The sequence below is a fragment of the Equus caballus genome, chromosome 11 (genome assembly GCF_041296265.1).
Source record: "Equus caballus isolate H_3958 breed thoroughbred chromosome 11, TB-T2T, whole genome shotgun sequence".
NCBI lineage: Eukaryota > Metazoa > Chordata > Mammalia > Perissodactyla > Equidae > Equus > Equus caballus.
In genome coordinates, this window is record NC_091694.1 from 40,724,584 (window position 1) to 40,751,672 (window position 27,089).

At 39.6% G+C, this 27,089-nt stretch overlaps 1 protein-coding gene across 1 annotated transcript; it reads left to right on the top strand.

Annotated features, from left to right (window-relative positions):
* The first annotated feature begins 195 nt into the window (after positions 1 to 195).
* On the top strand, positions 196 to 26,944 carry UTP6 (UTP6 small subunit processome component). Its single transcript, XM_001504028.6, has 19 exons — positions 196 to 701; positions 1,955 to 2,039; positions 4,988 to 5,029; positions 5,265 to 5,357; positions 6,069 to 6,116; positions 6,712 to 6,775; positions 8,684 to 8,802; positions 11,680 to 11,757; positions 12,813 to 12,894; positions 13,380 to 13,461; positions 14,347 to 14,531; positions 15,105 to 15,184; positions 15,554 to 15,631; positions 18,470 to 18,649; positions 19,508 to 19,588; positions 19,788 to 19,897; positions 20,508 to 20,574; positions 23,608 to 23,680; positions 24,613 to 26,944. The coding sequence occupies exons 1-19, from the start codon at positions 610 to 612 to the stop codon at positions 24,768 to 24,770; spliced, it is 1,797 nt and encodes a 598-aa protein (XP_001504078.1). The 5' UTR covers positions 196 to 609; the 3' UTR covers positions 24,771 to 26,944.
* The last annotated feature ends 145 nt before the right edge of the window (positions 26,945 to 27,089 follow it).

The following is a 27,089-nucleotide window of genomic DNA, read 5'->3' on the forward strand; positions in this document are numbered from 1 at the left end:
TGAAAACCCAGTGTTATCACACTGGCTCACTCAATCCAGCCGAAAGCAAAGACATAGTGTTTTGGATAGCCTGGTCAGTTACAGCGCCCCTTAGGACTTTCATTACAGACTTTTTGAAATGTTTACTGTAATTATACAATATCCTCTATCCTTCCCCTTTGCTTTTTTTTTTCCCTGGTTCTTGGTGTTGGAAAGCGAGGACTTGCGATGGGAGCAGAACAAAAGCAGACAGCATCCTGCAGAAAAGGCATTTCACACCCCTTCCAGGTAACCCCTCTGGACCCGGAGGCGCTTTTTCCGATCTCCGCCCCTGTCTAGCCTCGCGCTCATTTAGCCCCGCCCCTCCACGCCGGTCCCAGCGAGTCCTCCTGCGAGGGAGGGGTCCTCGCGGCAACCCCACAGCCAGCCACACGGAGGCGCCAGCGGCCGCGGGAGCCGCAGGGCGCTCTCCACCGGCGGGGGCGGCGGAAGCGGAAAAGGCGGGATCCCGTGCGCGCGTTACGTCAGCACGTGCGAGCCGCGGGGTAGGATCTCCGGACCAGAAGGGGTGCGCTTCTTGCGCGTGTGGGCCGGGGCTTGGCTCTCTCGGCGTTCTAGAGTTCGGACCTCATGGCGGAGATCATTCAAGAGCGCATAGAAGATCGACTCCCCGAGTTGGAACAGCTGGAGCGCATAGGGCTGTTCAGTCGTGCGGAGATTAAGTGAGAGCGCTGAGGAAGGGGACGGGCTGCGGCGGGCTGAGGGGAGGTGGGGGCGTGTGTGTGGCGGGGGCAGGGCTGTGGGCACTTGAGTTGTGTTTACTTTCCCTAACACGGCGGGAGCCCATTGCCAGATTTGGGTGATGCCCAGACCTAATTTCTCATTCATTGCAAGGTGATCCGTGCATTTACCCACCAAACAGAACAGCTCTTCATGGAGCGGGGTCTTGGGGCTAGAAGGGGATAAAACCAGGATCCCTGCCCATCAGGAGCTGACTGCCGTGTGTGTGTGTGTGTGTGTGTGTGTGTGTGTGTGTGTGTGTGGTGGGGGAGACGGACAAGTGAACATTTTGATTACAGTGTAGTGTACTGGTAAGTCGATTGTAGTAGATTGTGCTGCTCTAGAGATGCGAGCGGAGTGCCGTGGGAGCCCAGGAGGAGTAGATAAGTGTTTCTAACAAGATCTAAAGATGGGGACCATTTAATTCAATTTCGTATTATACCCCAGGGTTTCGCCATCAACATCTGGCATATAGTTGGCGTTCACTAATTTGTTAAAATAATAGTTTTTAACGGCTTTCTGTGGCTATTTCTTCATTTTACAGTGACTGTGAATGTAGTAATGTGACTATAGGAGCTTTAAAGTAAACAATTGTTACTAGAACGCAACACAGCAGTGTGAACTCTTAATAAGCAGCCAGGAAATGTTATTGTTGCCATTAACTAGAGACAATTATTAGTCTTGCACATCTTACATTAAATTCTCCTAATACACACATGTTGTGTGTTCACTCCTTAGCTCAGTGACTCTCCTCCTGTAAGTCCTTTATAGTGATGATAAACCTTTCTAGGCAGAGACAATCTAGGGTTTTTTTTTTTAATCTGCCTGGAAAGAGATTTGGTTATTATTAAAACCTAAGTGACCTGAGTGTGGAGGAAAAGAAGTCTTTACTAATAGTGCGTATAAATAATGTAAAGTAGTTCACATTTTTTACTTTGCCGATGGGAACGTCAGCGATCCTGGTGATTGATGAAGATGATTTTCAGGAAAGTTTTAAGATATATCCTGGTGCCCGTAAGATCTTGGGAGTAATCATGTAAGAGAATACTTGCTTACCAAGGATAATTATTTGGGAATTAAATGTTTTGGTAATTATGTTTTAAATATATTAAAAGTAAAGAAACTTCAAAAAACCCCAAAGTTATTTAACTTTTGCTCTTTTCAAGTGTTACGTTTTGAATAACTTTCTCCTCAGGGCTATCATTAAGAAGGCTTCAGATCTAGAGTACAGGATACAGCGAAGAGCTCTTTTCAAGGAAGACTTTATCAATTATGTTCAAGTAAGTGAATAATTTCATTACTTTTTAATCTTAGAAATTTTAAATCAATTATTGAACGATCAGCTTGATGTCAATTTTCTACAAAATTTTAGAATCAGTGATTAGACAGGTAATTTTTTAACAGGAATAGAGGTGGTTTGGAAATAGCATTGCTCCATTAAGGCTTTAGTCCTTGGCAGGTGAAACTGTTTTTTTCTTCTATACGGGTTAATAGATCAGAGACTGCCAGAGACACAGTGTATCAGGATTTCAGTAAGAGATTTGAAAGACTCTCTTGTGGGGAAAAATAAAGGAGAGTCAGTTTGATGATAGTAAATATTTGGAAAGTTAATACTTAACTTGTCTATAAGTGTGTTCAACTTAGAGAGAGGTATGCTGCAAGATTCTTCAGTCCTGTAAATGAATGGAAGATTTGAGTGAAGATAAAATATACGTGCTAGACCAACTTTCACATGGGGGAGAACGGGTAACATGTTGGATGATGGAATCAGGATTCAGAAAGAACCCAATAACAGGATGAAATATTTAAGACTAAAGGTTCTGGGCTTAGATTGAAACAAAACAAAAAAACCCACACAACTGAACAAATGATATATAAGACCTGGCTAAGAATCTTATATTTGGAAGAGGTCCTAAGGCTCATAGTAGATTGCTGACTCAAAATGAGCCAAGAGCGTATTATGTCAAGAAATATAATCTAATTAACTACATTAACAAAAGTAGAGTGTTGAGTAAGTTAGCTGAGCAGAGGACATTGCAGACAGTAGGCACTCAGAGATATTGGTTTGAGGAAAAGTGTTTTGTACTTATCAGACCACGTCTGGAGCATTGTGTTATGCTCAAGGCTACATTTTAAGAAAGACTTGGAAAGATTGGTTGGAAGGCAGCCAGGATGGAAACCTTGTTCCAGGAGGAATCATTGAAGGAAATAGAGAAGTTTAACCTTAAGGAGACTTAAGAAGTGGCAAATAATTTCGTTCTTCAGCTATTTGAAGAGCTATGTGTAGATTAGGTTGATTAGTTTTGGAGAGCATAACTGAAATAAGTAAGTAGATTAAACACACACATACAAACACACAAACTGTTGCATATCCCTCCCCCCTTATAAACTTGGCTATGAGACATAAATGGCATTTTAAATCAGTGAGGTTCTGGTAATCTACATTGAAAAAATAAAATTAGAGCCCTGCCTTGCATAGGACGCAAAAATAAATTCCTGCTGAATAGAAAAGCTAAATGTGGGGGGAAAACTTAAATCTTCTACACAATATATGAAGGAATGACTTCAGCTGGGGAAAGATTTCTAAAAATAAATGAGACTGTGAAAGCACAAACCATGAAGGGAAGATGGACTTGAGTAGATTAAAAATTTCTGTGCAAAAACACCATAAATAATGTAAAAAGACAAGTCACAAAATGGGAGAAAATATTTGCAACACATATAATTAGAATCTAGGATACATAAAGAACTACAAACCAGAAAGAAAATGACAAAAAACTGGAAAGAAAATGAAAACAACTGGAAAAATATGAACGTGCAAATCACAAAGGGGAAACGTCATTCACTGATAAACTTAGGGAAAGATGTTAGTCTCATTAGTAATCAGGTAAATATAGATTAAAACCAGGGTGCACTACTACTTTGCATTCATCATATTAGCAAACATTTTAAAGACTGACATCAGTGTATGATAGGTACAACCACTTTGAAGAACAATTTGGTATAAAGTTGAAAATTTGTGTACTCTGTGACCCAGCAATTTCATTCATTCGGTTATAGAGTAAATATTGGATACCTGCTGTGTACATGGCACTGATTTCGATCTAGTGGGGTACAATAATAAATTAAGCAGACAAAAAAATCATTGCCTTGAGGAGCTTATATATTAGTGGTGGAAGGGGGTACACACTCTGGAAACGTTCCTGAATATGTCTACAAGAAGATATGTACAAGAAGATTAATTACAGCTTTTTGTAATGGAAAAATTGGAAATAAATATGCATCAGCAGGAGAAAGGATAGGTAAATTGTTTATTCATACAATGAAATACTATACAGTAGTTAAAATGAATGGGCTTGAATTGCATGTGTCAACAGGGATATATCTAAAGACATAATGTTAAGTAAAAATGTGGAGCGATGGGTACAGTATGATAGCATTTGTATACAGTTTAAAGGCATTCAAGACGGCATTATAATAAAATCTGGAGTCATGCTTGGGAGTGATAAGCGACAGTGTCAAGATGGTCATTTCTTCTGGGGAAGTTAGAGGGCTTCACCTTTATTTGAAATGTTTTATTGTTAAAAAAGATTTGAAGCAAATAGAGTCAAGTGTAGGCTTTAATGTAGCTGTGTGGTAGCTGCATGGGTGTTCTGTGTGCTTGAAATAGTTCATCAAAGTTTAAAATGAAGCATGCAATTTTGTGAGGTCCTGAGTTTTCTGTCTCTAAGAGTCTTCAAACTGGGGCTTAGAGAGGAATTGTATGGTAGTGATTTTTAGATAGTTTTAGAGGTTCTGAGTGGTCCTTTAGAGGGGAGGGCAGGGAGAGCAAGTTAGGCACCCTGTTTCAGCTTGTTCTACTCTAATTTATTTGCTTGTGCATCAGCTAAAATTTTTGAGTGGTTAATTTACTAAAAGTTCGAACACGCTTGTAGACTAGAAAGTTAGATATTGTAAATCTTATGGTCTTACGGTTTTAGTAACATGCTTCCTTTCTATCTAATATGTTTATATGCTTGCTAATGTATGTATTTGTGAGTTTTGCAGATGTGAGGTGAATTTTTAGTGAATGCTAGACATTAACTGTAAATATGCTTCTTGATAGTAAATTATCTCCTGTTTTATATTCTTGATTTTTGTTTATGATTACAACTAAATGCATTTCCTGTATTTAAAAAGTTATAATTTTTCTCGTTTTCTCTTTTTTTGGTGTGTTTTTCTTACGTAGTATGAAATTAATCTTTTGGAGCTGATCCAGAGAAGAAGAGCTGTAAGTAGATCATTTTCTGGAAGTTGGAAAAATATAGAATGAAGTAGAGTGGTTTCTATAGCTGGAACTTGGGTTTGGGAAGTAGTTGGCATTGATAAATGTGTGGCGATGTGCTCATAATGGATATTTGTGATTATTTGCTTTCTCTGTCAGTACTGTTGGATGATCGGGTAGGAATGCTGCTTTGGATTAATGTGATTAAACTGAGGCTTAGTTTTTGTGTGTCCCTTTTTAGCGCATTGGGTATTCATTTAAGAAGGATGAGATTGAGAATTCTATTGTACACCGGGTCCAGGGTGTCTTCCGACGTGCTTCAGCAAAGTGGAAAGTAAGTGATCAGAGCGGCCTTAACTGTAAGGGATGGGAAGATATGTATTATCATGTTGTGACTCAGATATTCACATGTATTGTTGTCTCCTCTTATCTGGTGTGTCTCAATACTTATTCTAATGTTGGTATCGTTACTTGAAACCACTTATCAAACTGTTAAGAAAACTGGTCTCATTACTTTGTGGTTATTCTGTAAGGATGGTGATGAAAACAGTGGATTTGATACATAATTAAGGGTCAGCAGATTGTCTGGGTTTTGTTTGGATCTGTCTTGAAGTATAGCATACCAAAGACTTGAAGGTGGAAGATAATGGTTAGAGTAGAGGCAGTGCCTCAGTAACTTGATTTTCTTCAAGTTTGGCTCTGGGACTGGGACATGTTGTATGGGAAGTACCTTGGATTCCTGGGAATGACACATTTTGGGTAGCTACCCCTGATGGAGACCATTTAATAAGCACTGCACTGAGCGTATTGGATAGACAGCAGATTTTGCCTTGGAGTGTGGCAGGTGGGAGTAGGGGGCTGGATTGAATTATCATGGCTAAGAGACCTAAGGTCTCCGTGAGGAAGAGCCTAATATGCTGAGGGGTGTGGTAACACATTGGAGTTTCGAAAATCTGCCTCTCTTTCTAACAAAATTAAGTATTGCAAAGATGTGTTATATATAGAGTTCAAATTCAGGCAGCTTACTACGTTGCTTTTCTTGCAGGATGATGTTCAACTTTGGCTATCCTATGTAGTCTTTTGTAAGAAGTGGGTGAGTATTGGGCAGCTGTGTCTTGCTCCCTCTCTCCATCTTTTGGTTAGTCTGCCTTTGAAGTCCCATACTTAATGACTGAACTCCATGTTTTCTCCAAAAATGTAGAGTTAGCAAAAGGGAAAAATGCAAGAAGACTGAACTTCAATGTAACAGTATTGCATGTCTGAATGACTATACACATGGCGTCCAAGTTGGTTAAAAAAAAAAAAAAAAGATCTTTATGTGTGGGCTGGCCCCATGGCCTAATGGTTAAGTTCAGCATGCTCACATATGAAATAGAGGAAGATCGGTACGAGTGTTAGCTCAGGGCTAATCTTCCTCAGCAAAAATAAAAAAGAAAGAAAGAAAAAGATCTTTATGTGTATTTGTTCAGTAAAGTTGAAATTTTTCTTTTAGATATTTAGAGTGTTTACATATAGTGGTTTAGGTAGAAGAAAACTCTGGGTCTGTCTGTGTTTGCTTATGTGTCCCAGCAGTAGTAGATCTTGCCCCGTTAGGTTTTATAAGGTGAGAGTACAGTGAGATCACTCAGAGATTAAAAACAGTGATTTTGCTGTGTAGTGAGTAGAATTTTTTGCTTTCTCTTTTGCAGGCTGCCAAAGCTCAACTTAGCAAGGTATTCTCTGCCATGTTGGCTATTCATTCGAACAAGCCAGGTACATTGAAATCCTTGTCAGTTCTTTTTCTACCTTTTCTGTAGACTCAGGCTGTTTTGGAATTCATTTTGCTTGATAAACCTAAAAGAAATTATTTTGAGAACTTGAGCACAGGCCCTTGGCCTCAGCAGGTTTGGTTCCCAGGTCGCTTGCCTCTTAGCTCATCCATGCCTGTATGTACTGGTTAGGGTGTCAGGTATTGTGTCTGTGGGCAAGAAGGTCTATGTTTCTTTTTAGTTAACGATAGAAGAAACTCTTTGGTTTTTTGAGGGACATTCTGTTCAGAGGCAGTCATATTTAAGGGATTTCAAAAACTTAAAAGGGGAAAACATTAATACAGATTTTGCAGGAGACTGGCATAGAGTAGGTACTTCTGTTTCGTAAGGGAAGGATTTCTCTTGTGGCTACTGTGTAAGCGGTACATTATTTTATAAGGGAGGTGCTCCAGCGCCTAGTCTCAAGTGTTAGGCTCAACCAGACAGACATTTTACACTACGCAAGACCCAAATAGGCTACATTTGGTGCCAGTTTATTCAGAAGGGTACAGCAGAACAGCGTTCGGTGTGTTTCTTCAGTGGAGTACTCTTAGCAATTCAGTGGCTAGAGTCTAGTCCCCAAGGGGACGGTTCAGGTGTGAGGGGATGAGACCACATGAGTGGGTAGAGGTGCCACTCTGGCTTAGAAGGCCCACGGATGACTGTAGCTTCCAGGGATCCTAGAAAGGGCTGTGCTCAATTTCAGGCGTCACATGCTCCAGAAAGCCCAAAGCAGTGGCTCTCTACCGCTCCCAGCCTTCCTAGTCCAGGTGTGGTTGCCAACCCTGGGTCGCTTTTACCAAAGCACTCTTGACTGGTAACATAGCTGGTCTTTATTACGTTTCTAGGGAGATAGCTAGAATGTTAACTCAAGGATAATTTCTCATCTAGAAGGACAAAGTTGGTTTTTTTTAAAGCCTTTGTTCCCAAAAGGTATGATGATAAATTTGTTTTTAAAATTGTGAGCCGTGGGGCTGGCCCCGTGGCCGAGTGGTTAAGTTCACGTGCTCCACTGCAGGTGGCCCAGTGTTTCGTTGGTTCGAATCCTGGGCGTGGACATGGCACTGCTCATCAGACCACGCTGAGGCAGCGTCCCACATGCCACAACTAGAAGGACACACAACGAAGAATATACAACTATGTACGGGGGGCTTTGGGGAGAAAAAGGAAAAAATAAAAAAATCTAAAATTGTGAGCCGTTTAAAAAAGTTATGAAATATTTATTTATTTACTCATTTATTTATTTATTTTTGTTTCGATGAGGAAGATTGGTCCTGAGCTAACATTTATTGCCAATCTTCCTCTTTTTGCTTGAGGAAGATTGTCCTGGAGCTAACATCTGTGCCGATCTTCCTCTATTTTGTATGTGGGATGCCACCATGGCATGGCTTGATAAGTGGTGTGTAGGTCTGTGCCTGGGACCTGAACCTGCAAACCCTGGGCTGCCGAAACGGAGCTTGGGAACTTAACTGCTATGCAACCGGGTCAGCCCCTGAAATATTTTAAATATAGAGAAAAAGCAAAATAATTTTATTTCATTGATTCCCAGATACACAATTTTTTCTATCATTTTAAGACTTATAAATTTGTGTGAGACTTCCAATGATGTTGGCCTTAGAGCTAATGAAATAGAGTGACAGGCACATGAGTCCCCACAGATGTTAACATTTACCTATTTGCTTCAGGATACTGTAATTTTAGATAAAACAACAATACTTTACGATAGCTGTTAGAAATTTCCTCTCTCCATCCCCTTTCTCTTTTGGTAAGATCTTTTTTAAAAGTTCTTTGAGTATTAAAATTGGAGCGTTGGTCTTTTTTTGCCTGACTTGATTAATTTGTTGAAGTGAAGTCTGGTGTTTTTCATTCATAGCTTTGTGGATCATGGCCGCAAAGTGGGAAATGGAAGATCGCTTATCTTCTGAAAGTGCAAGACAGCTATTTCTTCGAGCCCTGCGTTTTCATCCGGAGTGCCCAAAACTTTATCAGGAAGTGAGTGTGTGTGCACATGAGATGAGAGAGTGATGCCTCAGTGTGGTCCCTTGGAGACATGTATTCTTTATTAAGAAAGACTCCAGTTTACGGAGGTTAGGCAGAAGCAGGGGAGCTGCTGGGGAAAGGGAGCTGGGAGGGTATCTCTTGGCCAGTGGTAGGTGTTGACCGTGTGCCTCTTCCAGGTTGTTAGTGAGAGGTTGGAACTCCTACCTACCCTTTATGGTTGGGAGGGATAGAGAACTGGACCCTACCTTTTTTAGTTGTGGGAGCCATGGTTCAGCCATCTTTATACCTTTGTCCTTATTTTTTTTCTTGCGTCGTTCTCACTCTCCTTTTCTTTCTCTTTCTCTCTCTTCTTTTGGCTTCTCTCCCTCTCTTTTCCAATTTCTTTTTGTTCTGTTCGTCTCTTTAAATTACTGAGGACCCCTCTTGGTGGGGTGCACTAGAACAATGATGGCCAGACTTTTGATTAAAAAAGCAACAAAAGTGAGATATCGCGCATTATTGGAAACTGTACTCTTTTCTCCGATGTTTGTCAGGATAAGGGAGAAACTGCTGTGTAGTCTTCAAGTGAAAATTAAGCCTTGTGTGATGAGGGGAAAACGATAATGGGTCTTCGTGCTGATAGGTTTTATGGGTGTCCCAGCTGTGTTTTCATCTTGTAGTAATTTAATGATGTTTTATATTGTAGTCTTGCATCCTTTCGCTTTTCATATTCTGTTAGACATTCCTTTGCTGCCCTTATTATTTTTATTGAGAAGCTCTTGTAAGAATCAGTCGTTCCTGCTCTTGGAGGGTTATTGTTTGGTATTATTACGTATGTTTTTTGGAGCCTTTCGTAAATGCCTATACTTTATATTTTCCAAAATGGAAATAGATTTATTGTTTATCCTTATCAAAAGTAATTAGAATTTGTTTGTTATAAATAGTTCAGAGAAAATAGTTTTATAAAAAAACAGAAAAAGTAATCATACCTTTATGCATACCATCCATACCTTTATGCACATTACAGATATTTAAAACAGATTTTATTTCTGAAAAGTGGGATTCTACTACATATTCTTGTGTTCTGTATTTTACCTAATACATTGTGCATATAGTTCCATGTTAGTATGTATTGATCTATATCGGTGGTATGCAAACTTTTTGATCTTAGGACCTTTGCAATCTTCAATTACTGAGGACCCCCAAAGATCTTTTGTTTATATGGGTTACTTCCATCAGTTTTTGTTGTATTGAAAATTAAAACCAAGAAATCTAAAAATATTCATATAAAAATACTAAACACATTACCTGAATATAGATTACTTATTTTTAAATGAAAGTAACTCTTGTAAAACAAATTTAAAGAGAAGAATGGCATTATTTTATATTTTGCTAATCTCTTGAATATTTGACTTAATAGAAGATAGCTGGATTCTCATACCTGCTTTTGCATTCAGTCTGAGTGATAGCACCCATTGGATGGCATTGAAAAACTGTAAACTCTTGACAGAATAAGAGCAAAAGAGGCAAATAACATGTTAGTATTACTATGAAAATAATTTTGACCTTGCAGACCCCATGAAAGGATGTCAGGAACCCCCATGTATCCCCAAGTCACATTTTGAGAACTTCTCATGTACATTATCTGTTTTAATAGTTGCATTTTTTAAAAAACCCTGAAGTTTATTTTTTATTTTACACTGCAGTCATGTGCCATTTAACAATGGGGATACATTCTGAGAAATGTGTCGTTAGGCCATTTCGGCGTTGTGCAAACATCATAGAGTATACTTAACACAAACCTAGATGGTATAGCCTGCTACACACCTAGGCTATATGGCACTAATCTTATTATTAGTCTTATGTGGTCTGTCATTGACTGAGGTTGTTGTGTGGCACATGGCTGTATAAAAGTAATATGTATTGATAGGAAATCTTGGAGCAAAAAATCAGAAAAGCAAAAGCACAGAAGAGGAAAAAAGTTTGACCAATTGAGGACAAATGCTATTAACAATATGGTGCATTTCTTTTTTTTCTGTGCACGTTTCTCACATAGTGGTTGATTGTGTTACATGTAAAATTTTGTAGCCAGCTTTAAAAACAAGGTAGAATAACGTTAGAATTGTAGTGCACCATTACTAAATTATTGTAATGATTTTCTGGCTGCATCAGCAGGCTGCTTCTTTTATAATCTATTTCAGTTCCCCTATTGTTGGGCCCTTAGGTTGTTTCCAGTATTTGCTCTTACAGCTTTGTGTATGAAACTTTTAGGTGTGTATTTAGGATTATTTCCTTATGATAGGTTCCTTGAAGTGGAATTACTGGTTTAAAGGGTATAAACTTTTTTTTAACTTATCATTTTAATAAGTCTTGTAACATGGACTTGAAAGTATTAAAAATTCTGGACAAGTCCAACTTTACAGTGCATGTTAATTGTGCATTAGTTTTCTTCATATAGCTTGACATTATGTATTTGCCACTGATTTTTATTTTTAAATAAGTGTAGATTGACAGGAAGTAACAAAGATAGTACAGTGAGGTCCTGTGTACTCTTTACTCAGTTACCCTCGATAGTTACATTTTATAAAATTATAGTATATTAAGACCAGGAAATGGACATTGGTATAATGTGTGCATATGGTTCTGTGTCATTTTTTTCACTTGTGTACGTTTGTGTAACCACCACTGCACTCAAAATACAGAACTGTTTCACGACTGCAAACATCTCCCTGTTTGTTAATGGTGGCTAGTTTCGTAACAAAATAAAATAGGATGCTCTCCTCACATTTTTTCAGAACTGATATTTGTGGGTAAAAAATGACATATTATGTATTTCTAATTTAAAAAATTATCTCCAAAGATTTTTGGTTCATTGGTTCCTGTCTGTAGTACTTTAGGATGGAGCTGATGCATGCTGAGAAATTGAGGAAGGAAAAGCAAGAATTTGAAAAAGCCAAAATGGATGTGGTAAGATCCTAATATGTTGTCCCTGGTTAACAATTTAGCGTGTTTTGCGCCTGCTTAGGAGTAAGAGAAAATCTTTGGAATGTGTATTTCTTTCCAATTTACTGTCATTTTGAAAGTTTAAGATGAGTCTGGAGTTCATTTAATTAAATGGGCTTAGTCATAAAAAAGGAATTTTGTGCTTTAAAAACAGACATTTGGATGAATTGAAGTGGTCCTCAAAATTATTACTGATGGAATGGCCAAATGCTATTCTTTAATACTTTATGATTTCATTAAATGACATATTAATGGGTTGAAGGAACTTGAGGAAGGTTGTGAAATGTGTGCTTCCTAGCTGCCTTTGTTTTCCTTTTTGAATAATTTTTTTATGTGACAATAATTTTAGAGAAAGAAGTGTTAGAATGTTAGAGCTGAAAAAGAAACTTTACTATTGTTGGTTATTGTGGTTTCCAACTCTGAACTTTTTGCATTTATTTAATTTTATTTACTTATTTTTCTTTTTTTGGTGAGGAAGATTCAATCTGAAGATTCACATCTGTTGCCACTCCTCCTCTGTTTTTGCTTGAGGAAGATTAGCCCTGAGCTAACATCTGTGCCAGTCGTCCTCTGTTTTCTATGTGGGTCACTGCCGCAGCATGGCTGATGAGTGGTGGTCTGCGCCCGGAATTCAAACCTGTGAACCCAGGCTGCTGAAGCAGAGTGCCATGGTCTTAACTGCTATGCCATGGGCTGGCCCTCTGAATTTCTTTATCCAAATACAATCTTACACAGAAGGGTAATGAAGACTTGTAAAACCTGACCTATTCTGGTCTAAATGGACAGTGAGGCCTTAAGCCATGTGGTCTTGCTGCCACTCCAGGCGCCTGAGAGAACACAGTTGGAAGATCAATGGTCTTGTTCAAGCTGCACATTTTACAAGTGAGGGAACTGACCCAGAGAGAGACGTGATTTGCTAGAAATCATATGGCATGGGTAGTCTAGGACTGTTAATTTTCATCCTGGTGCTTTTTCTACTTACTGGCACTGCCTCTTATGTTCGATATAACACTCTTTAGGGGGCTCTTGATTATCCTGAAGAAATCCTTAAGGGCGAGTTGGCACGGATCATCTACAAAAATTCTCTTAGCATCATTAAAGGTAGGTATGTTTTGAAAATTTAATTAAAGTGGGAAGGCAAAACATTCTGTTTATAATGAGGAAGACCTTTTGCTGATTTTGAAAATTTCTGTAAGAAACTCTGCTAGAATATGTATAAAACTCTGATTGTAGGAATAATGTCCTGTTTCTTTCAGGAAAGGCATATTGCCCATTAGGATATACTTGAACATTTCAATAAGTTTTTATTGGGTATTAATTATGTGGGGAGTTGAAAAGAAATAGATGATTTAATACATTCCTTTATGCCCTTAAGTTTAGAATAAAAGTTAGAAGTAATTGTGAATACCCCAAAATATTAATAGCTTTGCTTGTGTGGTGGGATTATGAGGTTTTTTTTCTGTGTGACCTATTTCCCAATTTAAAAAAACAAAAGAACTAACTCCAGTACATCAAGAGAGTGATACTCTTAAGAGTAAAGTGATGCTTTAGATTCTTACTCCCCTCCCTTGCTTTTTAAATTTTAGATGCAGAATTTCACGTGTCACTGCTTTCAATTGCACAGCTATTCGACTTTGCCAAAGATCTTCAAAAAGAAATTTATGATGAGTAAGTAAAATAGTGGAAGGTGAATATGTTTATTTCTGATCTTGTGGTAAGGATTTGAGGTTGTGGATATGTAGAAAGGGGGAAAGAAGATACCACACTAAATCCTTGGAAGGATGCTAAGTTTTAGGACCATTGTAGCATAGTAAATCATATCAAAAATATCTTTCTGGAGAAGTTGTTTGACTCACTTATTGGTTTCCCTTGGGAAATAGTTTGCCTTTATTCAGTAACAAATATATAATATGGCTTACGTAAAAATCTGTCTTTCTGCTTTCCTGGCATGTCTTTTGTCCCTAAAATGTGAGTTGTAGTCATGAATGTTTATAGTTGAGTGCTGCAGGTAATTTTATTTTTTCATGTCTGATTGTACGGTTTGAGAATTATTTGTAGCCTGCCTTGTGGGTGCTTCACTCAGACACAGCACCCTTGCTTTCACAGGAGAGGAAGTGGAACTTGGATCAATCTGCTCTTTGGGTATCTTCAGCGTTTTGGTAGAGGGTTAGGTTGTGCGCTTTTTCTCAGCCTCTCTTATAGAAAATCAAGATCCTGGATGTACCAAGGTTCTCCGGGTCTCCAGGGTATTTGTCTTGTCACACATAACCTGCTGATATGACTTTGAGAGCTAACTTGACAGTTAACATTTGTGAATGATGTCTGAACCCTTCTGAAGCCCAGTAAGTGTGTGACGCTTCTGATCCATTGACAGCATTTGTAGATGAGGGAAGGTACCTGGCGAGCCTGTTGGGAAGTGGCTCTTACGGTATGCAGTTGTTGAAGGGATGTCCTGGGTCCATCTTTAGAGCACAGGGAACTGTCTCTCTGGTTGATGTTCTGAGTTAGTCTCGTGTCATAAGGCTGATGCCAGTAAACTGTATTTTTTTCCAGCCTTCAGGCTCTGCACACAGATGACCCCCTCACTTGGGATTATGTGGCACGGCGAGAATTAGAGATCGAGTCGCAGTCAGGAGAAGAGCAGCCTACGACAAAACAAGCCAAAGCAGTGGAGGTGTGCCGGAAGGAGGAGAGGTGCTGTGCTGTATATGAAGAGGCAGTAAAGACTCTCCCTACAGGTGATCTTCGCCAAGCCATGGTGTGGTGTAGAAGTAAGAGTGTTCATGAATGTGAAACGGAAGCTCCATTCCCACTGCCAGAATCGATTGCAGGAGTCTCTTTGTGACAGTTTACAGTGTGCCTGGCTTTCCAGTTTGTTCTTTCTTTGGTGGTGAAAGATGGAGCTTTTATGACCTTTCTTGACGGTAGTGGTATTTATGTTCACCTATTTGGGAGAAATGACACTTAGGAAATGATAATTCAGAAGATTGTTTAATTATCATTCCTTAATTATCTTTTGTTATAGATTTACTTTTTAACTTTGTAATATTGGAGAATAAAGGTAAAGAAAATATATAACATGCTTGATAAGGCTTTTAATTTTTATATTTATGTCATTGCTCAGTCCCGTTCCCCGCCCGCGCCAGTATTTGAGATATTTGATTGGCTGTAGTCAGGATAACTGTTTTTTTCATCAGACTACTTTTAAGTCTTCTTCAGAGGAGTTTTCCCATCAAAGGAAAGATGTGTGTCATGATTGTTAAACTGAGAGAATTGGTGATCTGATAGCGTCATCTTTCTGACCTTTTTAGAGGCCATGTGGAAGTGTTACATCAACTTTTGCTTGGAAAGGTTTGCTAAGAAGACCAACAGTCAGTTCCTCAGAGAGAAGGTAATGATTTATGTTCCATGGTTATAGAGCTGACCAGAAAGTGACTCTTGTCTGAAGGAAGAACTTACAGCTCTTTTGGGGTCTGGGACAGCTTCCAAGAACTTCGTTCTTACCCACTTTCTCCTGTGAGGACCTGTCGTTCTGAAGGTCCGAGTCTGCTTTGCCCTTATACTGGCCACCAGGTTGGGAGTTGCTGTCTGACTGGGCTGTGCTTGGTGCAGCTGCCCAGCTCTTTTAATCATAAGTGTAACCACCTCAGTCCCTTCTCTCAAGTCTCAGAAATGAGCAAAAGTGCCATTGGTTCCTGTCGGAAGCAAAAGGCTCCTGCTGGGATCTTTGTAATGAATTGATAGATTTTTCTGATTTCAGAGGCTGGAAAGAACCATGATTGCATTCAGGAAGGCGCATGAACTCAAACTTCTACTGGAATTCCAATATAAGCAGTGGGTAAGGATATGGAGAACACATTCATTCTCTGCCAACTACGTGTACTTAATTATGGTTGGTTCCTGCTGGTGTCATGTGTTTTAATATGTATATAGTTTTATGACAGCCCGTTTGGAAGTTTGCTGTGGTAGTTGTAAAGAGTGTTTCTATTTGGCTGTCAGTGTTTGGTGTGTGCCAGAAATGAAATCTGTACCCGGAAAGGGTGGAAGTTTACATCGTGGAAAACACTCAGTACAAAGAGTCACAATTTTGGTTTGTTTGTCTACGCATCTGTCTTCTACTGAACATCCTGAATAGACCTGGCCCAGAATAACCATTTGTACAATCAAGACAAATTAGCTATGTTCCTGTGTTTTAGAAGCTGACATAGTAAGAGACATGTTAACCCGTCCCTGCCCTCTGGGGTGAGTAAGGATTGTTAGAGAGACCAGAATACTGTGTGTGGGAATACACATGTCTGGACTGGGTTTTGCCACTTAATAGCTAGGTGATGGGCAAACCACTTAACCTTTCTGAGTTTGTCTGCGTGATTTTAAAATAGTGAAAGTGGTCCTTATTTTGCCACCTCACAAAGTTGTTGAGAGCATTACATGAGATGATGAATGTGTTAATATATTTACATACCTTTGTAGGGGAGAAAAGGACAGAAATCTTTATATTTATTGAGTGCCTTTATTTATCTAACTCTTAGCTTGTTTTTTGTTTTTAATTTGCATGTCTGTATTTTTATTTTATTTTCTGCTTGAGGAAGATTGCCCCTGAGCTAACATCTGTGCCAATCTTGTTCTGTGTTATATGGGATGCTGCCGCAGTGTGGCTTGATGAGCCATGTGTAGGTCCACGCCCATGATACATACCCGTGAACCCCAGGCTGCTGAAGCAGAGCACGTGAACTTAACCGCCATGCCAGCAGGTGGCCCCTACTCTTGCCTCTTTTGATTCATATCTTTATGCAGGTTTTACTAACTGCAGTTAATGTCTTGCTATTTTGTATTGTATTCTTTTTTTTTTTAAAGATTTTATTTTTCCTTTTTCTCCCCAAAGCACCCGGGTATGTAGTTGTGTATTTTTAGTTGTGGGTCCTTCTAGTTGTGGCATGTGGGATGCTGCCTCAGCATGACTTGATGAGCGGTGCCATGTCTGCGCCCAGGATCTGAACTGGCGAACCCCTGAGCCGCTGAAGCAGAGCGTGTGAACTTAACTGCTCGGCCACGGGGCCAGCCCCTGTATTCTACTATTTTTATATTAATTTTTTCTGTACTTTTAACATATATCTACGTAAACTATATAGTAGCCTACTGTGTTATACCATGACTGAGGTACCCCTTTCCCATTATGGCATCTGTCTGTGAAATATCTGAGGCCTGGATGAGTTCAACTTCTCCTGTTTGAGCTGTTGAATGCTGGCAAGACAGTCGCACCACATCAGTTCAGATGGGCTTTGCTTTGGGTACTGCCTTGGCAGTCCTGCTCTCTTTCCATTATTGTTTCTTTTGCCATTCACCACTCCAGCTCTTTCAAAGATCCTCTGCTCCTCACATTTCTGGTGCTGCCCTTCTAAGCCTACCACTTCATCACTCAGTTGGCGACCTTGCCTTAGTGAGAGTTCCTCAGCATACTGCCTCTAAACTTAAAAGGCTTAGCTGATTCTATACCCATCCTTTCTCCAGATTATTCTCCACAGAGTGGTTTTTTAGAGTTGATTATCAGATTATTCTGTAGCTTCCCATTGTCCTTTGGATAAAGCTGCCCGTTCACCTTAATTTGGCCCCTGCCTGTGTTTCCAGGCTCTCCTGCCAGGGCTCTAGTTTACATCCCACCCTCCAGCCATTCTGAACGTGCATTTCCTTGTATATGTCCTTGGATTTCCCAGCTGTCTCTCATCTTCAGCCTCTTACATGTGCTGGTTGGGAGAGTCTTCTGTTTTCCTGGGGATCTCTGCTTTCACCTGACTAATGCTTGCTTTTCCTTCAGTTTTCATGGTAAATGGTGCTTCCTTTCTGGGAGCCCTTTCTCATCACTGCTGTAGACCCTTTTGGGTGCTCCTGCTTCGTAGTCCTGTAGCATGTGATTTTTTCACTGTTGTGGCACGTGTCCCACTGTCTCTGCTGCTAGACTGGAGGCTCTATGGGCGGTGGGGAATGTACCTGGTTTCCTCTTTATTGATAAGCATGTATGGTATGCAATAAAAATGCTTGCTGAATGGATGGATTATATACTGCCTTTTGCTGGCTTTTTCACAATTTTATAAAACTGGATTAGTTTTAAACTTTATTTTTCCTGTTAAAATAGTGTGGATAGAAGCATTTTGAACAGATAAGATTTCTTCTGTTCATCTATTTGTGGGGTCATAGTTGTTAGGGTAAAATTCCCAAGTTTAAGATATGAACACTTTCATAACTCTTATTACATGGTGTTAAATTGCATTGGAGAAAAATTGTACTGGTTGACAGTGTGCCCAACTCTGTTTGAATAAATTTGTTTCCTTACCACTCCGCAAATATTGGTTTTATCTTTGCTGATTTTTATTTTCTATTTGGCGGGTGTGAGTTTTATTATAGTGAGCTATTTTGTTAAGCACTTTACTTTCAGTCTAAATTATTCAGGCCCTCTCCTTTTTACCTCTTCCCTGTTTTTTGATAGCCCTTGGGGATGGGAGCTGGGAATGGAGGAAGAATTCCAAATCCTTCATGTTGTGCCTGTTTGGCAGCCATGGTAAAAGGTTTAGCGAAAGGCTGTTGAATCTGTTGCCTCAAATGAGGTCTTTGCTTGTCTCCGTTCACAAAGATAATTGAGCTTTCAGTAGTTACTTTTCCAATGATCCTTTGTCTTATCTAGATTGAGTTGTTGCTGCACCATGACTTCATTAAGGAGGCTCTGGAGGTGGTAGTGGCCGGGACCGAACTGTTTCGAGACTCTGTGACAATGTGGCAGATGAAGCTGCAGGTGCTGATTGACTCCAAGAGCCCTGATGTGGCTGCGCTTTTTGAAGAAGCCTTTGTGCACCTGAAACCCCAGGTCTGTGAGTCGGGTCTTTTGTATTTCATTCTATTTGGGAAACATTTTAAGACTGCACCCAAAGCTCATTTGGAGCGTACTTGTCTGATGAGAGCTGGCTCTGGAGTGCATTTTTTATTAAGTAGTGATGGTTCAAGGGTTAAGAGTAGAAGAATTTTCTTCCATTTATAGCCTGTTTCTAATTCTTTATTTGAAAATTGACTACATTATTTAAAATTTTCTATTTGACTTAGGTACCTTACAAGGGAGAAATATTAATAGAATGTTATTCTCACTTCCTTCCAAAGCTGAACTTAAGCCTGAGTTTAAACACACATATATTTCTAAACCTTAATGTTTAAAAGACTAAACTTTAAACCTTTACAGTGAATCTTTCATATTACTAGGAAAAAAGTATTCCAGAAGGTGAAGTGAGAGCACAATCTTAACTACTTTCTTGCTCATTTGTGTGTGTGCCTCTGGGACGTGAGTGATCAGATGGTTCAGCCTGGATGAGTTAGTACTTGAGTTGTGGGTCCTGGACAGCAGAGACAATGACCTGGGTAGCTATAGGTCTTACTAGCCATGGACTGTTAGTTGCTTAATTAACTAATAGATAATTAATGATAATAACTATAGGCAGTATTCCCCAACAGAAGGGAACCAGAATTAGCAGAAGAATATCGCTGTGGGTGATTTGGTGAGAACGCTGTCTGTATCCTGGCATACCATTACTGCCGGGCACTGAGTAACGGACAGACTGGGAATGAATCCATATTTCAAATATTGATTATCTTAGGAGGAACCTGTCTTTATAGTGACTAGTTTTCAGAGCACAGTGGTAAGCTATCATTTTCTAACACTTTTTATTGTGAGCAGGTTTGTCTGCCATTGTGGATTTCTTGGGCAGAGTGGAGTGAAGGTGCCCAAAGCCAAGAAGACACTGAAGCAGTCTTTAAGGTCTGGCTCCACGTTCTGAGTCCATGGGGTGTGGGGAAGGAGTGTGCAGGGTCACTAGCTGGCCAGCTTTAGGGTGATGTCTAAAGCACGTGCTTCTAGCGCACTGTTAATTGAGTGGCCTGGGGCGTTCTGGGAAAATTTGTTCTACTATTTAGAAATTTCCTCATGCAGCTTGTTTCTTTTTTCTTTTAAATTGTAGAAAGCTATCTTAGCTGTCAGAGGTTCCGACTCAGTCACTCTGAAGAATAAGTACCTGGATTGGGCTTATCGAAGTGCTGGCTACAAAAAGGCCAGAGCTGTGTTTAAAAGGTACTCACGCTACTGGTCTCTCCACCCTGTGCTCAGCCGCTCGTGCCGAGATGATGTGTATCACACATGGTATCTGAGGAATAAACCCCGGAGCCCTTTTCAAAGTTTCTGTTTCTGTTTTTGAACAGTAAAAGCAGTTGATCAGTAACAACCCTTCATAAATATCATTTATTAAAAATAGCCGTATGACATACTGCTCTGTGGGTGTGCCGTAATTTATTTGGCCACAGTAATACTGCTTTGATGAACATTTCTGCACAAATATTATTTGTCCGTATTGGAAATTATTTCCTTAGAATATATTCTTAGAAACGGAATTAATATTCTCCTTGAGAAAGACCTTGAGATATAATAGAGAACTTAGAACTCTAAAAGTAAGAAAGAAGAGAACAGGAAGAAAACTAGGAAAGAGTTGGGTGGTTGTGAAGAGTCAGTCGTTGGAGGTTGAAAGCACTGAGTGACTGGGGGCAGGTCAGTGCCTGCATTAAACTGCAGCCAGGTCTTTGTTAAACCGTGTGTTGTGGGGGCACTGGCACAGGTATTTATATTTACGGGCAGTAAGAGGCTTTCTGTCATTGTGGGAGATAACAGTCCCCCCTCTTCCTTTTAGTTTACAGGAAAGCCGTCCATTTTCAGTTGATTTTTTCAGGAAAATAATCCAGTTTGAAAAGGAGCAAGTAAGTGTTCTGTCTATGCATTTCTTGTCTGGGAAAATGTATTAGTGGTTACTAATCTATGGCAGCATCTTGTTGTTTAAAAAGCTCTGATCACAATGCAGTATAAATTTCTGGTCCCTTTATTCAACTCTTTTTTCATAGAGACGGTTTAGGAATGATTGATAGTCAAACAAAGAAGAGAAAGTCCATGTCTGAAAAACAGAAAGCTCAGATGTTAGCTCTTGGAAGCACCCTGCCAGGCTGGGTGAGCTGCTGCTTGTCTGCCTCCTCAGCATCCTCTTTGTCTCTTGTATTGGGTTGTGAGGTAGAGAGTAGGCACTTAGTAACTGTTTCTGGTGTCTTTCTTTTTTTTTTGAGGAAGATTAGCCCTGAGCTAACATCTGCCTCCAATCTTCCTGTTTTTGCTGAGGAAGATTGGCCCTGAGCTAACATCTGCCTCCAATCTTCCTGTTTTTGCTGAGGAAGATTGGCCCTGAGCTAACATCCATCCCCATTTTCCTCTATTTTATATGTGGGACGCCTGCCACAGCATGGCTTGATAAGTGGTTTGTGGGTCTGCACCCAGAATCCAAACTGCTGGACCCTGGGCCACCAAAGTGGAGTATGTGAACTTACCCACTGCACCACCGGGCTGGCCCCTGTTTCTGGTGTTTTTAACTGAACTTGTGAGTGAGGAAAAATACAGGAAGTCTCAGTTAAAAAAATAATGCACAAAAATCCAAATGTGTCTGTAATCTCATTACAGTAACACAACTAACCGTATTTATTTTTACTGTTTTCTTTAATTTTTTGTTTACATATATACACCGTTTTGTACTGTTTTATTTCTGACATATGTCTCACATGGAAGTTTTCTCTTTTTTCTTTCTTTTTTAATATATGTATATGTATTTTTTTTGCTGAGGAAGATTGGCCCTGAGCTGATATCTGTTGCCAGTCTTCCTCTTTTTTATATGTGGGTTGCTGCCACAGCACGGCTGATGAGTGGTGTAGGTTGGTGCTTGGGATCTGAACCCATAAACCTGGGCCACTGAAGCAGTGTGTGCTGAACTTAACCGCTGTGCCACGGGGCTGACCTCTCTCTTTTTGTCTTTTACTTAACATTATTTTGTAAATGCATGCCTGTGTTTTCACATGGTTATCATTTTTAATGGTTGTGGTTTTATTCTTAAACCCATAGTTTTCTTAACTATTCCATTACGTGTAGGTTGTTTCCAGATTTTTAAAGATTTTATTTTTTTATTTTTCCTCCTTCTCCCCAAAGCCCCTCAGTATATGGTTGCGTATTTTAGTTCTGGGTCCTTCTAGTTGTGGCATGTGGGATGTCGCCTCAGCATGGCCTGATGAGCAGTGCCATGTCCGCGCCCAGGATCCGAACCAACAAAACCCTGGGCTGCTGAAGCAGAGCATGTGAACTTAACCATTCGGCCACGGGGCCAGCCCCAGATTTTTGATACTGAAAACAAGGACTGCTGCAAGCGTTTTGTTTATGTGGCATTTTTTTTCTTTTGAATTGTTTTCTTGAGATAAATTTCTAGGACTGGAGATAGGAGTTTTTTTATGGTTGTTTATATATTGCCAGATAGTCCTCGAAAAGAATTGTACTTATTTATGGTGATAATCAGCAGATAGATCAGGATGCCTATTTCCTCACACCTCCTTCAAGCATTGTTTTGCTTTTTCTCCTTTATTTTGCTATTTTGATTGCTGTTTATTATTTTTATTTGAATTTTGAAAAATCATTAGGTTGAAGTCTCATTTTCATAGTTTTGATCATTGTATGGATCAATTATCTGTTCTAATCCTACAGTATGAGAGATAGTATAGCATAATAATTAATAGCCAGGGCTTGGATTAATAACGTAATAGTCATGTGCCTTGAGCAAGTCACTTAATTCTAAGCCTTGTGGTCCTCATCTGTAAAGGAGGTCATAATGCCTGTTTCAGGGGTGTGAGGGTTGTAAGGCCGGAGGACATAGTGGGTAGGAAGGACTGCACGGTGCCGCGCATGCACATCATGAGCCCCTAAGAAGGTGTGCTTCTGTTTTTCATGTGTGTGTAAGCTGTGAGGTTAAATTGACTTCCTATATAATAATACAGTCTCAGGGAAGAGAAATTTGAATGAGGAAATAGTTATTTGACTGTACAGAAAGATTTTTAAACTGAAGATAATCTGCTTTGAAAATGAAACAAAAGAGAACACATTTAAACAGAAGGAGAGGTCAAGAATTAACATTTGATTGTAAAGTTAATATCGGCTACTCTGCTAGGTGCATAATGAATCAGCATTTTAATTTAACCTTCACAGTTTCTATAAGATATATCATTATCCTTGTTTCATGGGTGAGGAAACTTTTAAGGTCAGAGGGTTAAAAAACTTGTTGAAGGGGGGCCTTCCAGTTTGGTGAACACGTGCGGATGTGGGGAGGGTGGCGCGCCTGCAGACGGCGTGGAGGCCCCTGCCCCTTCCTCGTCCCTTGCCTGCGTCTCTTGCATCTGGCTGTTGCCGAATTGTGTCGTTTTATAATAAACCAGGAATCTAGTGAATAAAAAAACTTGCTAAAGGTCAAATAACTAGTACTTATATATACTTTGCCGTGATATAAAAAGTTCTGAGGTGGACATAGCTTACTATGTGCCAGAGCCCAGATACTCAAGAGGAAGAAGTTCCCAGCTATAGGGAGTGGAACCGTCCCCGTTTATTTATTTAAATCCTACTCCTCCCTCAGGGTTTTAAAATCTATTTTCCTGTGAAGCTGCCTGTGTTCCTCCAACTGAGAATTAATTAGGCTTTTTCCATGCTACCATAGCAAAGTGCTTGTATGACTGCTTGACATTTACTTCACTCTGGTGAGCAGTGCATTTGACTTTTCCCTGGATGAGATGACGGCCAGACTGTGTTCATCTTAAATTCTGACCCTTCTTCCCTTCAGATACCTAGTAGATGGTAGCTATGTCATAGTGTGGTTGAAATGAATTTGTGACATGATAAATTGGGCCATTGAGGCAAGATTGTCTGATTATTTTTGTTAGGAATCCTGCAAGATGGCGAACTTAAGAGAATATTATGAGAGGGCTTTGAGAGAGTTTGGATCTGTAGATTCTGGTAAGTAAACTTCAGTTATAGACACACGAGTCTGTTTGCATCTGTCATCTGAAACCTATCAGGATGGTTAGAAGAGCGTTTCTTAACTTTTTTGGAGTCCTGGCCCTCTTTGAGAATACAACTTGAATCCTTCCCCTGCCTCCTCCCTCGCTTTGTGCATAGATACTTGCAGACAATTTTGTTCATAATTTCAAATTCACAAGCCGAAGAGTCCATGGGTGTTCTATTAAGAACTCGGGATTAGAGAAAGATCTGTTTGGTTTGGTTCTCTTAAAACAGTGTGATATTTGTAAGAGAAAGGTTAATGTAGGTCGGAACAAAAAGGAGGAGGAGTTGATAGTAAAGAGGTAGTGGAATGCTAATTGACATTCATTGTCATTGGCTGTTGCCACATTGTCCTCATTGATAGAATTTGTAAAACGTACTTCTGGGTATAGGTATGTCATGTAAAATTTGTTTACTTATGAACTCAAAAGTGACATGTATAGTTGTTAAACTCACATTTAAAAAATACATTAGCTCTTAGAAGGTTTCAACAGATCTCCTGGTGAAATGAATGACACTAGCACTTTCACTAACACATGCAAGTTTTGTTAAGCGTGGTGACAGGGTTATAGTGAACTCAGTGAGGTCAGTTGTACCTTGAAAGAGACTCAGCAAAATCCTCCCTCTGAAATATTTAGTTTTTTTGAGTTTATGAAATACATAGACTGTCCTGATTAAAGTGAAGTTTTCTGTTCAAAAAAAAAAAAGTTTTGACATACCTTAGTATAAAGAAGCTAAGAGAGGTATTGTTTCACATAGGGTTCCGGGGAACTAATAGCAAGAAGTTAAGGTTCTTAGAAATCTTGCATGGGATCGATATTATATAATTAAGTTTACCTAGTAAGGCTTTGTCAGTTATCTAATTGCATGTTTGCTTCTCTTTAAAGATCTTTGGATGGATTACATCAAAGAAGAATTGAACCACCCCCTTGGTAAACCTGAGAACTGCGGACAGATCTACTGGCGAGCCATGAAAATGTTGCAGGGAGAGTCAGCAGAGGTGTTTGTAGCTAAACATGCCATGCATCAGGCCGGCCATTTGTGAAAAGAGGAGGAGCACAGCCGGCTTGTCAGATAGTATCGTGAGCCCTCCAGGCAGATTTGTAATAAGAGTTCATCTGCAGTTTGCTTAGAGCTGGCAGACAGGTGGCTGTCTGATTTTGAGACATGCTTTACTTTTGTTAATGCGTTAATCTTTAGTTCCAGAAAAGAAAAGAGAACTGCCGTTTAGTGGCCAGAGGCTGTTTGTTGAGGCTGGACCTACTGTAGGTCTTAAATCTTTTCCAAAATACATGGAAATCATGCAACTGAATTTCCTTTATTACCTCTGGTAAAGCATGAGTATTTCTAATCTAGGCCTAATGGCCAGTTAAAATGGAGGAGAAAGTATAGTTCAGTGTGTTTATTTGCTCCTTCTTATAAAAATATACATGGTATACATTTGTTGTAGAAAATATGGAGGGAATAGAAGAACGTGGAGAAGAAAATAAAAGCATCCTGTAATCCCATCATCTGGAGTTAAATTTAGTAATTTGATTTCCTTTCTCAGAGTTGGATTTATACTGTTAGATCATTTACTCATTCATTCATTCATTCAGTGCCCATCACAAGCAGGAAGGAAGGGAAGCTTTTTGGGATGGAAGTAGAGGTTGGAGGAACAGCTGGATATCCTGAGAGAGCTGGTTGAAGCAGCAAAAGGATTCTGGGTATGGGGGGAAAAGTTATCTTTTAAGAAGATTAAGACGTTATAAAAATGTCTTCTGTCTCTGGGACTGATCTGTTTGCAGTGGGAAGGCCGGCAGCAAAAGAAGGGCAGGGGTAAGGAGTAGATTAGAGCAGCACAGAAGGGCTTCCAAGCAAGGATGGAGGATGGCTTGGGGCAGAGAAGGCATTCTGGGAGCAGGGGAGGCAACTGTTTGAATTTTATATCCTTTAACTTAACATTGTGATGTCACTGGGAGAAGCATTCAGTGAAGTGTTAATGTTTCACTTAATACTATGTTATTTTTCTATGTCATTAAATAGCCTTAGAAACATTGAATGAATTCATAACATTCCATTGTACAGATGAGCCAGGACTTATTTTTCTAATCCCTTGTGGTTGGATCTTGTCATTTCTGATGTTTTCTTACTATAAATGCTGTTGATGAGGATTTTTATAAATCTTTGTTCACATCTCTGGTTCTTTTTTGTTTTTTTTTCCTGCTTTTTGTCCCCCAAATCCCGCAGTACATAGTTGTATATTTTAGTTGTGGCTCCTTCCAGTTGTGGCATGTGGGATGCTGCCTCAGCGTGGCCTGATGAGCGGTGCCATGTCCGTGCCCAGGATCCGAACTGGCGAAACCCTGGGCTGCCGAAGAGGAGGGCGTGAACTTAACCACTCAGCCACGGGGCCAGTCCTCTGGTTATTTTTATAAGAGATTGACATCTGACAGTAGAATTATTGGATTTAAGGATATAACTATTTTAAAGAATATGTATTGCCAATTTGCAATGTATGAAAATATTTTCAAGCAATGTATGAAAATGTTGACACCTTTACCTGCAGTGGGTATTATATTGATTTTTATCATTTTAATAGGTGAAAAGTGATATATTATTATTTTAGTGTGCATTTCTTTGATGTTAGTGAATTCTGTCTTTTCATGTTCTGGGACTATTTTTTGAACTTTGTGTGTGTGTGTGTGTGTGAGAGAGAGGAAGATTGGCTCTGAGCTAGCATCTGTGCCAATCTTCCTCTATTTTATGTGGGATGCTGCCACAGTGTGGCTTGATGAGCGGTGCTGTGTCGGCGCCCAGGATCTGAACCTGTGAACCCCGGGCCGCCTAAGTAGAGCACATGAACTTAACCCCTATGCCACCGGGTCTGCCCTTGAACTTTTTTTCTTACTAATTTATAAGAGTTTTTTATATATTAAGAATATTAATTTTTAGTTCGTCTCTCCTTTATTGCAGATATTTACCCCCAGCTTTTTTTGTGTGTGTGGTGTTTTTTTTTTTTGATTTCCAGAGATTTTGTGTGTGTGTGTGTGTGTGTGTGTGTGTGAGTGTGTGATTTCTCTTGCTGAAAACCTTTCCTCTTGCTGAGGTTGACAACTCAGGTTTTCCCCAAGTGGTTAACTAAATTTTCCACAGCACCATTTGTGGCTCGTAATTAATTTCTCTCTGTTGATTTGTGGTACTGCCTTTATTATATATTAAATTCCTTTGAATAGTAAAGTCTGTTTTAGGGCATTTTTATTTTAAATGTTTGTCTTCTAAATGTTGTTTGCTTGTTATTTGTTTTAAAATAAAAATTTCCTCTTTCCTCTCTCCATTAAGTCCTGGGAAGTTTAACATTCTAAATCCTTACATGGCATTTTTA

What these genes read in the sequence shown, in the direction of transcription:
- UTP6 (XM_001504028.6), top strand. Translation starts at nt 610, where the DNA reads ATGGCGGAGATCATTCAAGAGCGCATAGAAGATCGACTCCCCGAGTTG. An exon ending in GTCAGTTCCTCAGAGAGAAG is followed by an intron (nt 15,185 to 15,553) that starts GTAATGATTTAT and finishes TTCTGATTTCAG; the next exon opens with AGGCTGGAAAGAACCATGAT. An exon ending in ACACTGAAGCAGTCTTTAAG is followed by an intron (nt 19,589 to 19,787) that starts GTCTGGCTCCAC and finishes TTTAAATTGTAG; the next exon opens with AAAGCTATCTTAGCTGTCAG.